Source organism: Felis catus, chromosome A1 (assembly GCF_018350175.1).
Source record: "Felis catus isolate Fca126 chromosome A1, F.catus_Fca126_mat1.0, whole genome shotgun sequence".
Lineage (NCBI taxonomy): Eukaryota > Metazoa > Chordata > Mammalia > Carnivora > Felidae > Felis > Felis catus.
In genome coordinates, this window is record NC_058368.1 from 206,234 (window position 1) to 218,520 (window position 12,287).

Genomic DNA, 12,287 nt, shown 5'->3' on the forward strand with positions numbered 1-12,287 from the left:
GATAGTGGCATGGGGCTCCCACTCTCCGAGTCCTGTGGATGTGGCTGCAGTAAATCACAAGGGCCTGAAGGCTTGAGGATGACCTTCCACACATGTCCACACCTCAGCTTCTCCACGAAACCCACGGTGCCCTTCTTCCAGGCTTCAACCTGCGCATTGGAAGGCCTAAAGGGCCCCGGGACCCCCCTGCTGAGTGGACCCAGGTGTGAGTGCTGCACCCCTGCCTGCCTGTTGCCCCACATGGGCACCTGGACTGCTGACGGCCATTCTCTGCTGTGTGAAGTGTTGGGAATGGGAATGATGGTCCTGGATCAAAATAAAAGTTTCTCAGGGTGGAAATATGGGGCTTTGCCCCAGTGATTATAGCATTCAGGGCCTGAGGCTGGGGGAGGTAGCTGGGAGATAATGGCTAGTGAGACCACATTGAACAGATTCAATAATAAACATCAGGATGGGCCCAACCCCAGGGTACTAGGCAAGTTCCCCCAGGTGTGAAAGAGAAGATGGACAGATGGGCTTCTGGAAACTGCCCCCATCACCACATAATGGACTAGTTCATCTCAGTATCTGAGTTTCCCTCGCTCAGACATTCAGCTGGACACAGAGAAATGGCTGCTCCTCCCTGCCCCCCACCATTTGGACGGATCCACGCCAGGCATAATAACCAAGCAGACTGATTTCAGATAGGTAAAAAATCCCCAGATGGGTTACACAGTCAGATGGGCCCCCAATCAGGACAAATACATAACCATACACCTAGACAGCCAGATTTCAGAGGACAGTCCACAGCCGGATGGATGGACCTCCAGTCAGATTAATAAACTAACACCTTGACAGATCACACCCAGCAAGAGAAACCATCAAAAAGACCCCTCTCCCAGATAGGCAGCTAGCCAGATACCAGTCAGATGGACCTCTAGGTGGACAGACTCCCAGACAGACATAAGCAAATCCTTAGCTGAACAGACACACAGACATCCTCTCAGCTAGACAGACCCACCACCAAGTGGGCAGACTGACAGACCTAGTCAAACAGACTCCCAAGTAGCCAGATGGACTCCTAGCCAGCCAGATAGACCCTTGATTGCACAGACACCCCAACCAGCCAGACAGCCTTCCAACCAGGCAGATAGGTGGACTTCTAGACAGGTGGTTAGTCCCCACCAACTCATCAATTCCATAAAGCCCACAATTTAGCAGACAGATTGATGCACCACCATCTGGGAAGACTGCCAGGTAGATCCCCAAACAGTCAACAGGCCAGAAAAGTAGACGAACCCTCAGGTAGATAAGCATCCTAAGCTAGACAGATGGCCCACTGTCCAGACCATCTACCAGCTGGGTGTACGTTGCAAATCAGCGGGTCCTTTGAATAGGCTAGATCCCTGCTAGCCGATAGGGCCCCATTGGATGGATGAACTTCTAATTAGACACATGACAGATGACCCCAGCCAGACAGTAAGACACTATGCCCAGTCAGAGATAAACGGGACCCCAAGCCAAGCTGGACAGATAGAACCCAAACCAGAGGAACAGATGGACCCCCATCTGGAGAGATGAATGGACCCCCAACAAGTCAGACCCTATTTAGACAGATCCTAGTCAGACAGAAAGACCCCAAACCAGGCTGATTCTGAGCTGTTCACATAGACCCCTAGCCAGACAGACCCCCAGCCATTGAACTGGATGCCAGATGCACCAGTTTGGCACAAATCTATGGCTAGTGAGACAGACATCTGGCCTCACAGACAGATGGACTGACCCCAGACTGACAGATCAGTGTGTAGCCAGATCGGCTGATAAACCTCCAAGTAGATAGCTGGATAAATGAACTCCAGACAGACTGAATCTCCACTTCACAAGATCCTCAGGAAGACCCCTGGCTAGACGCAACCACAGACCCTCAGCCAGAAGGATTGCAGCCAGACAGATCTCCAACTAGGCAGGTAGACACTCTGTGAGCCAGAGAGATCTCCAGCTGGACAGACAAAAATGAGCCACCCAGACAAAACAAACAGTTCTTCATCAAGATAGATTTTAAACCAGACAACCCCAGGTGGACAGAAAGACAAGAGTAAATTTATACTTGATGCTCCTAAACCCTGATCTTGCTCTGTGAACCTCTCTCCCCATGTTATCTTCCTAACAATGTCTAGTTCATCCAGGTGGATTCCCATCCACTCTTCCCCAGCACAGTGCCCTCCCAAGGCTATTGGAAAGTATCCTGTGTCTGTGATGAGCATGGGCCACTGAAGCCTTCACCTGCCACCTGCCACCTGCCCAGCCACACCCACACCCCTCACACAGTTACTGTGAGAATTCAGTAAAAGAGGGAATATAAAGATTTAGTTCAGGAGCTTATGCTTGATAAATGTTAGACCATAATCATGTCTGGGCCCCTGTATTCAATATTGGTTCTGAGACAAGTCATTTGCCCTTTGAGTGTTGGTAAAAGGAAGTGAAACTTGCCTTGGTGCTTGTTGGCATTGGACTTAATTTGTCAAGTGCTGTAAGGTCTCTGTACAAGATGCAGTGAACCAGCAGAAACCAGGAATTTGCAGAGAAACCTAGGGATTCTCCAGTTTAATGGGGAACGGGAGGCCAGCATCACCTGGAGTCCAAACTGTCAGGCAGAAATTGGAGCTGACCTTTATGGAAAGAGGCAGGAAGGGAGACCCAAGGCTGCTGGTAAAAGAGGAAAGTTGAGGTGTCATTTAGAGTATAAACTGGCCTCACCAGCCTGTTCATTTGGCTCCAGAGACCAGAAGGGGAAAGCAGTAGTATCTTGGGAGAGAAGCAGCCCATGGCAGAAGGAAGAGGCATATTTCCCTCCTCAGGGGAGGGAAATCCATGCCAATTAGAGTATTGGTCTCTGGGGTCTGTTTTGAGGCCAGTACCCACTCAGCCCAGTTTCCTGCCAGACACTATGACTATGGGGTACAGTAGACAGATGTAGGTAAGATTTTCTTATTGACTAAGTCTAAGGTTGAACTATTTGCAATTCTTAGCTGCCCATTCAAGACTGAATGAAGGGTTTTCCTGCTTTGATTATCTGAGGAAGGTGATCAGCAACATAGAAAGTCTGTAGGCTTGCAAGGCAGAACATGCAGGAGAGTGTTGGGTGGGGCTATTTCCATATTTTATCTCATTTAATCTTTAAAATAATATTTATGAGTAAGTATGGCCACCGAGCCCATTTTGCAGATGCAGAGGAGACTCAGAGAAGATGGCTGTTAGTTTGAGATTCACACCTAGATTTAGGTCTCACTGTTTGGTGGTATAGAAATATAGGGCTCTGAGCTACAGAAGCCCTAAATCATTAAATGAATATAAATAGCTAGCATTGAGTGCTTGGTATGAACATGGCCTGAATGATTAATCTCCAGAGCAATCCATGCACACAGGTAAGTTTGTTATCCCCACTTTACAGAAGCCATGAATAACTGCAATGAACACAGCATCGTTTGATATGTCTTTAAGTTGGCCTGTATCATAGTGATTAATAGCTTGGATTCAGTCACTTACTAGTGCTATGATTTTGAGCAAGTTTTCAGTCTCTCTCTGGTTCAGTGAGTTTCCTACTCTGTAAATGGAGGAAAATGTTACTTTTATCATAGGGCTACCACACGAATGCTTAATCAGAGCAAGAGTGAATCTAGATTTTTTGTAACACACATAGAAAAGGAGATTTCTTATTTTTTTGTGGATTATTCCCAAAATAAAACAATTCTAGATAGTCCTAGTCTTGGTTAGGAGTTGTATTTTAAGTCAGTGGGCAGAAAAATGGTTTACTCATCATAGGTTATTGAGCTAAGTAGTCGTTTAGGAAAAAAGTTTGAGCCATACATCATACCTTAGAGCAGTACAGATCCTAAATGTATCAGATTTAAATATAAAATATTAGGGACGCCTGGGTGACTCAGCCAGTTAAATGTCCAACTCTTGATTTCAGCTCACAGTTCATGAGATCAAGCCCCAGATTGATTAGCGCAGAACCTACTTGGGAGTCTCTCTCTTCCTCTCTCTCTGCCCCTCCCCGAATCATGCTTTCTCTCTCTCAAAATAAATAAACATTAAAGTATATATATATAATATATTTATATATATAAAATATTAAACCATAACTATTAGAAGAAATTATGGGAAATTTTCCTTATAATCTTGGACTGCAGCAGTCCTCGCTAAGTATGGAAAGACAAATCAGAAGTCCAAAAGAAATGTAAATAAATTTTAATACTTAAAAATATTTCAACCTCATAAAAATTACCGTAAGCACAGTCAGAAAATTAATGACAAATATGAAAAAAATTTACAACTGAGATCAAACAAAAGGCTAATTTTCTGACATATAAAAAGCTCCTAAGAACTAAGGCCCAAAGCTCAAAACAAACATAAGGTCAATATATGAATTATCTAGTAAGTGATAATTGTTTATTTTATGGCACATTTCTCTTATACAACTTGGTCCAGGGGACATAAATCCTTAGGAAAATATGAGAAAGATAAGTGTTTGTTAAGCCATACCAGCATTCAAATCAATTTCAGATGTTTTAATAATTGCAGACTGTCCAAACATAAACACAAAGTGCATTTGAAAAGTAATTTCAGTGGGATGCCATAGATTTCAAACATACCTACAGCTGTGTAACCTTGCTTTAAGGAAGACTTCTCCAAGAGATCTGTCCTGGGGCGCCCGGGTGGCTCAGTTGGTTAAGTGTCTGACTTTGGATCAGGTCATGATTTCATGGCTCATGAGTTCAAGCCCTGTGTCGGGCTCTGTGCGGACAGCCTGGATCCTGCTTCAAATTCTGTGTCTTCCTCTCTCTCAGCCCCTCCCCTGCTTCTGCATGTGCTCTCTCTCTCTCTCTCTCTCTCTCTCTCTCTCTCTCTCAAAAATAAACAAACATTAAAAAGAAAAAAGAGAGGTCTGTCTGTCTTTCTGTTTCGGGATTGACAACTGACAAGGTTAACAGGCTGACTGCCATGACCTCTCTAGCCCCAAGCGCTACTTCAAATACCAGAAATAAGAATTTGCATATTATTTCACTTAACTTACACTAGAGAACAAGACCCCAGTTTTAAAAACTGTGTTCCCCCATGGGTTTAGCAGAGTTTTGGGTCAATGAATATTTATTGAAATTAATAAGAAAGGAAGACTGTTGGTGAGAAAGAGCTCTAAAGTATAACTGTGCCTGCATTTGAACAGAGCCTCAATTGGGGTTAGACAGGGCAAATGCTCTTATATTGAATACTTAAACAGAAAGAACTCAAAATGCTTTCCGTGGGGCTTTGGCAAAGACCAAGGCTCTTGCTGTATATTTTCCATTATTCTGAATTGGAATGCATTACAATGTAAGTATTTTCTCCTCTGAGTTCATAAATACAGTTAGTAACTCCTGCAAAAGGGAGCAGCCACTTTTAAAGATGTCACTGAATGTAATGAAATTTAGTCAGAAGCAAATTAACTGGATGCCTTCCAAAAGTACATAAAAAGATATCAAGACTTTTACCTGCAAAAAGTAACCGGGAGCGGGGGCGGGGGGGGGGGGGCGGGGGGGTGGGGCGGGAGCCTGGGTGGCGCCTGGGTGGCTCAGTCGGTTGAGGATCTGACTTTGGCTCAGGTCATGATCTCCTGGTCAGTGAGTTGAAGCCCCACCTCAGGCTCTGTGCTGACAGCTCAGAGCCTGGAACCTGCTTCAGACTGTGTGTGTGTCTCTCTCTCTCTGCCCCTCCCCTGCTCACACTCTGTTCTGTCTCTCAAAAATGAGTAAACATTTAAAAAAATGTAAAGAGTAGGGTTCATTATCCTAGTAGTATGTTAAATGTATTAATTCATTTAATACTCCCAAAGAGGTTAAGTACTATTTTTATCCCTATTTCATAGATTTAAAAAACTTAGGTGGAGAAGTTAAGCAATCCAAGGACACACAGCTAGAAAATAGCAGAGATGTGTTTCAAATCTAGGCATTCTGGTTCAAAAAAAAAAAAAAAAAAAAAAAAAAAAGTTAGCCATACCTAAAAGCCCAAAGTTGAGCTTTCTCCACCCTGACCTTCCTTAAATAGGTCAGGGGCCCCATGAGAATGTGGGATCAGCTGTTCTACAGCTATCAGGAAATGTTTCAGATTTGCATTGTCATTTGTATAGTGGATGCTTTTATAGCAACATAAAAAATATCAACAGTGTGATATTGTGACTTACAGTAAATATATATTTTGGGCTTCATCTACCAGCCCCTGGCTTCCAGCTCCTAAAACCTTTGGAATTTCCTAAGCAATAAAAGCAACAGGAGCATCTTTTGTAATAATATTTGACCTTTGGTCCTCAATTCCAGAAATTTCTTCAGAGCCAAAAAGTGAAATGGGTGTCATGTTATTCATAATAAGGCCTTCTACCATACTTGAGTTTATGTTAATTAAATGACTTTTGGAAAGCCTCTAAGTAACTAGGTTTGGAAGCTGGTTGCCAGGGAAACCAACCATATGATTAAAGGGTTGGAACACTCAGCCCCACCCCTGACCTGCAGTGAGGTGAGGTGAGGTGGTACCTGGAGATTATTAAATCCAGTCACCAATGGCCAGTAATTTAATCAGCCATGCCTACGCAATGAACCTCCAAAAACATCCCTGAACTGCCAGTTTGGACAGCTTCCAGGCTCGTAGACCAGCATGCATCCACATTCTGGGATGGTGACACACCCTAAACGCCACAGGGACAGAAAGTCCTACATTTGGGACTATTCTGGACCTCACTGTATGTATCTCTTCATTTGGTTGCTCATTCATATACTTTGTAATAAATCCTTAAACTAGTAAGTAAATTGTTATTCCTGAGTTATGTGAGCTACTCTACCAAATTAATGAAACCTAAGGACGGGGGTGTGGGAACCTCCAATTTATAGCCAGTCAGCACAGGTAACAATGTAGACTTGAAATTGGCATCTCAAGGGGGCTCTCGAGAAGATGGTGGCATAGGAGGACGCTGGGTTCACCCTGTCCTGCTGATCACTTAGATGCCACCCACCTCTTAACCCAGAAAACCGCCAGAAGACTAGCAGAACGGACTCTCTGGAGCCAAGTGTAGAGGCCCACGGAAGAGGGTAGGAAGGGTGGAGAGGCAGTGTGAGCTACACGGACTGGCGGGAGGGAGCTGGGGTGGTGGAGGGGCAGCCCCTCTGGCAAGGCAGAGCCCCTGAGTCTGACTTGCAAAAGCGAGGGGCTGGACTGCGTGAGTTCTGACAGCCAGCAGGACTTAACATCTGGAATGTTAAAAGTCAACAGCTCTGCTCGGAGAGCGGGAGGGCGAGAGGACACTGGGAGGGAGAGGTGTTGAGCCCTGGAGGACAGAACTCAGCTCGGTGGGGGAACAAAGGCTCTGGCCAGCGCCATCTCCCTCTCCCATCCCCCAGCCGAAGTCCCAAAGGGAACCAGTTCTCCTCACGAACTTGATTGCACCACGCAAACACCCAACACTGTGCTTCTGTGGATCCATCCTTCCAACAGGTCTACCTGCCTCCCTCCCAGTGCTGCAGGGCCCCTCCTGCTGGGGACCACCAAGGGCAAAGCAAGCTAAGCCTGCCCCTCCCACCCCTGCGCACTTTGCGGATCCACCCCAGCTAATATGCCAGATCCCATCAAAGCAGCACCACAAGCCTGGCAGTGTGCAAGTAGCCCAGACAGGGGCCACACCACTCCACAGTGAATCCTGCCCCTGGGACAGGGGAAGATAAGGTACACACCAGTCTGACTGTGGCCCCAGCGGTGGGCTGGAGACAGACATTGGGTCTGACTGTGGCCCCGCCCGCAAACACAAGTTACTCCAGACAGCACAGGGGAAGAGCCCTGCAGTTCCACACCATTCCAGGGACTATCCAAAATGACGAAATGGAAGAATTCTCCTCAAAAGAAACTCCAGGAAGTAGCGACAGCTAACGAATTGATCAAAAAATGATTTAAGCAATATAACGGAACAAGAATTTAGAATAATAGTCGTAAAATTAATCGCTGGGCTTCAAAAAAGTATAGAGGACTTTCGGAATTCACTAAGAACATGTATGAATCATATTAGAAAGCCCAAATGAGCTCATCCTAGCCTGGGATGCTTCAGGCCATGACATTACAGAGGTCTCTATGCTGATCCATGAGTACTACACGGGGAAGCCCCCAACCCCATTCACCTCATTGTGGACATGAGCCTCGAGATTGGCTGTGTGAGCATCAAGGCCTATTTCAGCACTTTAATGGTGTCCCTGGGAAGACCAAGGGGGTGATGTTCATACCTCTATTAGTGAAATATGCACATTATGACTAAACACATTGAGTTGAGCTGATCATGGAGTCCTGTTTTAGCCCCAACCAGGTGATCAGACTCTCAAGCGACTTTCAGCAAGTAGGAGGGACATCGGCTTGCATATAGGATGCCCTGAGCACAGTGTTGCAGTATGCAGAGGATGTGCTGTCTGGAAAGGTATCAGCTGACAATACTGTGGGCCACTTCTTGATGAGTCTGGTTAACTAAGTACCCAGGATAATTCCCAATAACTTTGAGACCATGCTCAATAGCAACATCAATGACCTGTTGATGGTGACCTACCTGACCACTCTCCCACGGTCACAGATTGTCCTCAGTGAGAAACTTGTAAACCTTCAAATGGGCCCTAAGTAGTACTCCTGCCAGGCTTGGCCACCCTAGGACCAGAATGGAGTGAAACAGGATGGTTTCCTCGTGGTTTGAGTCAGACTGAGTCAGTCAACTACTTGTGACTCTAAATAAACATAGCCTACCTTTGTAGAGAGAGAGAGAGAAAGAGAGAGAGAGAGAGAGAGAGAGAGAGAGAGAGAGAGAGAGAGAGAAACTAGAATATAAAGGATTCAGCCCTAGAACTCTGCCAAATGGCAGGGGAGCAGCTGAAACTCACTCTGGATCAGAGGGACTAAGGAGTTCCATGATTACCATTTTCCCTCCACCATGACAGCATGGACAGGAGCAGGGTTTGGGCATCCTGGCTGGTCTACTGCCTCAGTGGGCCCCAGGCTCCTAGCCCATACCAACCACAGCCATCCTACCAAGGCAGTCCCAGCATGGCACATACTAGAAAAATCCCCGGCATGGTGCATACTGGAACACATACTGAAACAGCTCCAGCCATCTTGCCTAGGTAACACAGGTACAAACCTCAGTATACCTTCAGCACAGAGAGCTTAGGACTGTCCCAGCCATGTCCACATCAGCTTCAGCTGTTCTACCAAGATGCCCTCTGAATGAAGAGGGCAAGGGTTTTAAAAAACAAGGATAGGTTAAGGGATCTCTTGGATAATATCACACAAACAAATATTCACATTATAGGGGTCCCAGAAAAAAGAAGAGAGAAAGGAGCAAAAAAAATATTTGAAGAAATAATACTTGAAAGCTTCCTTAGCCCGGGAAAGTAAACAGACATCAAGGTTCAGGAAGCATAGAGAGTTTCAAGTAAGATGAACCCAAGGATTTCCACACCATGACACATAACAATGAAAATGTGAAAGATTAAAGATAAGGAGAGAATTTTAGAAGAAACAAGAGAGAAGCAACTACTTATTTATGAGGGAAACCTTATAAGACTAAAGCTGATTTTTCAGCTGAAATTTTGCAGGCATTATATATTCAAAATGCTGAAAGAAAAAAAACCTACAACCAAGAAGACTCTACCTTGCAAGGTAGAATTAAGAATCAAAAGAGAGAAGAAGAGTTTCCCAGACAAACAAAAGTTAAAGGAATTACCACTAAACCAACCTTACAAGAAATGTTAAATGGAATTCTCTAAGTGGAAAGAACAGGCCTTAATTAGAAGAAAATTATGAAAGGAAATAATTTCATGAGTAAAACCTAACATACAGAAAAGGTAGTAAAGCAATCACTTATGAAGCTAGTATTAAGGTTACAAGATGAAAGTAGTAAAATCATTTATATCTAAAAAATTAGTTAAGGGGACCCACAGAATAAAATGATGTAAAATATGATAACATATACATAAGATGTGGATAAGTTAGAATGAGTTTGAACTTAAGTGACCATCAACTTAATATAGACTGCTATATACTAAGGACATTACATATAGACCATATGGTCACCACAAAACAAAATCATATAATAGATAGCAAAAAATAAATAGAAAGAAAGCCAAGCATTACATTTAAAAAGTCATCAATCACAAGGAAAGAGAGCAAGAGAAGAAGGAAAAAACAAATAAGAACTACAAAAACAACCAGAAAACAATTCAATAAATAGCAATAAGTACATACTATCAATAATTAATTTAAATTTACATGGTCTAAATGCTCTAATCAAAAGACATAAGGTAATAGACTAGATTAAAATAAAAACATAAGACCCATCCATATGCTGCCTACAAGGGACTCATTTCAGACATAAAGACAAGTATAGACAGAAAATGAAAGATAGAAAAAGATATTCCTTGCAAATGGAAGTGAAAAAAAAAGAAAATATTGGTAGCAATATTTGATCAGACAAAATTGACTTTAAAACAAAGACTGTAACAAGAGAAAGGGCACTACATAATGACAAAGAGGTGAATCTAGCAAAAGGATATAACAATTGTAGATATCTATGCACCCAAAATGGGAGCACCCCTAAGTAATATAAATCAAATATTAACAGATATAAAAAGAGAAATTGACAGTTATACAATAATACCAGGGGACTTTAACACCCCACTTAAATCAATGGATAGATCATCCAGACAGAAAATGAATAAGGAAACAGTTCCTCTCAACAAAACATTAGACCAGATGGACCTAGCAGGTAATACAGAACATTCCATCCCAAAACAGCAAAATATAATTTTTTTAAGTGCACATGGAACATTTTGCAGAATAGATTACATGTTAGGCCACAAAACAAGTCTCAATAAATTTAAGAAAGTTGAAATTATATTAAGCATTTTTTCCAACCACAATGCTTTTTTGTGTGACTTTATATCCTTGTTTATTATTTTAATTTTTAAATATAATTTATTGTCAAATTAGCTAACATAAGTGTATACAGTGTGCTCTTGGCTTCAGGAGTAGATTCATGTGATACATCACTTACATGAGCCACACCCAGTGCTCATCCCAACCAACCACAATGCTTTGAAACTAGAAATCAATTACAAGATAAACACTGGAAAAAACACAAACGTGGAGGTTAAACAACATGCTATGAAACAACCAATGAGTAAACAAAGAAATTAAAGAAGAAATTTAAAAAAATACATGGAGACAAATGAAAAGGAAAACATAACAGTCCAAAATCTTTGGGACACAGTGAAAGTAGTGCTAAGAGTGAAATATATAATGACAAAATCCTACCTCAAGAAACAAGAAAATCTCAAGTAAATAATCTAACCATATACCTAAAGAAACTAGAAAAGAAGAACAAAACAAAGCTCAAAGTTAGTAAAGGAAGGAAATAATTAAATAACAAAGACCAGAGCAGAAATAAATGAAAAAAAAAAAAAAACTAAAAGAAAAAAAAAAGGAAAGAAAGGGAAAGTAAAAAAAAAAAAAAAAAGAATGAAACAAAGAGCTGGCTCTGTGAAAAGATAAACAAAATGATGAACCTTTAGCCGTACTCATAAAGAAAAAAGAAAAGACCCAAATAAATGAAATCAGAAATGAAAGAGGAGAGGGAGAGGAGTTAAGGTGGAGAAGTATGAAGACCCTGGGCTTTTCTTGTCCCTCAAGCAAAGTAGTATTGAGGTCAGATCACCTAGAATACCCAGGAAATCCATCTATAGACTGGCAGAAGGATCTCCACAGTTGGAGGGAGACAGCATGGCAGGTAGAGGTACACGGATGTGAATTGGGAGAGAGAAAAACAGCTGTACTGTGGAGGGGAGAGAACCCATTCCATAGAGAGGCAAAAGGAAGAGAAAGAGAGAGGGGTTGAGAGAGTGCAGCATTGGGTTCACCCAAGAGGAAAACCTCTCCAGACCACGGACTGGGGAGCAAGAGGTACTGAGTGTCACGTTGCAAACAACGTTTGGAGTTCAAATTCTGAGCTTTTGGAAGTGTGAGACTTTGGAGTGAAGCTGTGGCATGCACTCCAGGGGAGAAGGAGGACACTGGCCCCAGAGTGCATAGCACTCCCTTCCTGGAGTACCTTTGGAAGTGGGTATACTGCCTCTCCAAGGCCAAAAGACCCTGCAGGCACCAGCCAAAGGCCTTTCATCAACAGGGGACAGAGGGGCATGCAGAGGGCAGATAACCTGGTTGCTGCTTTTTGCTGTGCTACACCATAGATTCCGTGC

General features: G+C 43.1%; 2 protein-coding genes across 2 annotated transcripts in view; both read left to right on the plus strand.

Moving 5' to 3' along the window:
* LOC102899369 (SCO-spondin) overlaps positions 1-12,287 on the plus strand; it is a 133,552-nt gene that overhangs the window by 14,460 nt on the left and 106,805 nt on the right. The gene's annotated exons all lie outside the window — the stretch shown is intronic.
* PTPN18 (protein tyrosine phosphatase non-receptor type 18) lies at positions 10-9,082 on the plus strand. The gene is given in 6 exon segments (XM_045054194.1): positions 10-49; positions 142-203; positions 8,018-8,060; positions 8,063-8,149; positions 8,152-8,235; positions 8,238-9,082. Coding segments are annotated over 6 exon segments (741 nt in total). The 3' UTR covers positions 8,663-9,082.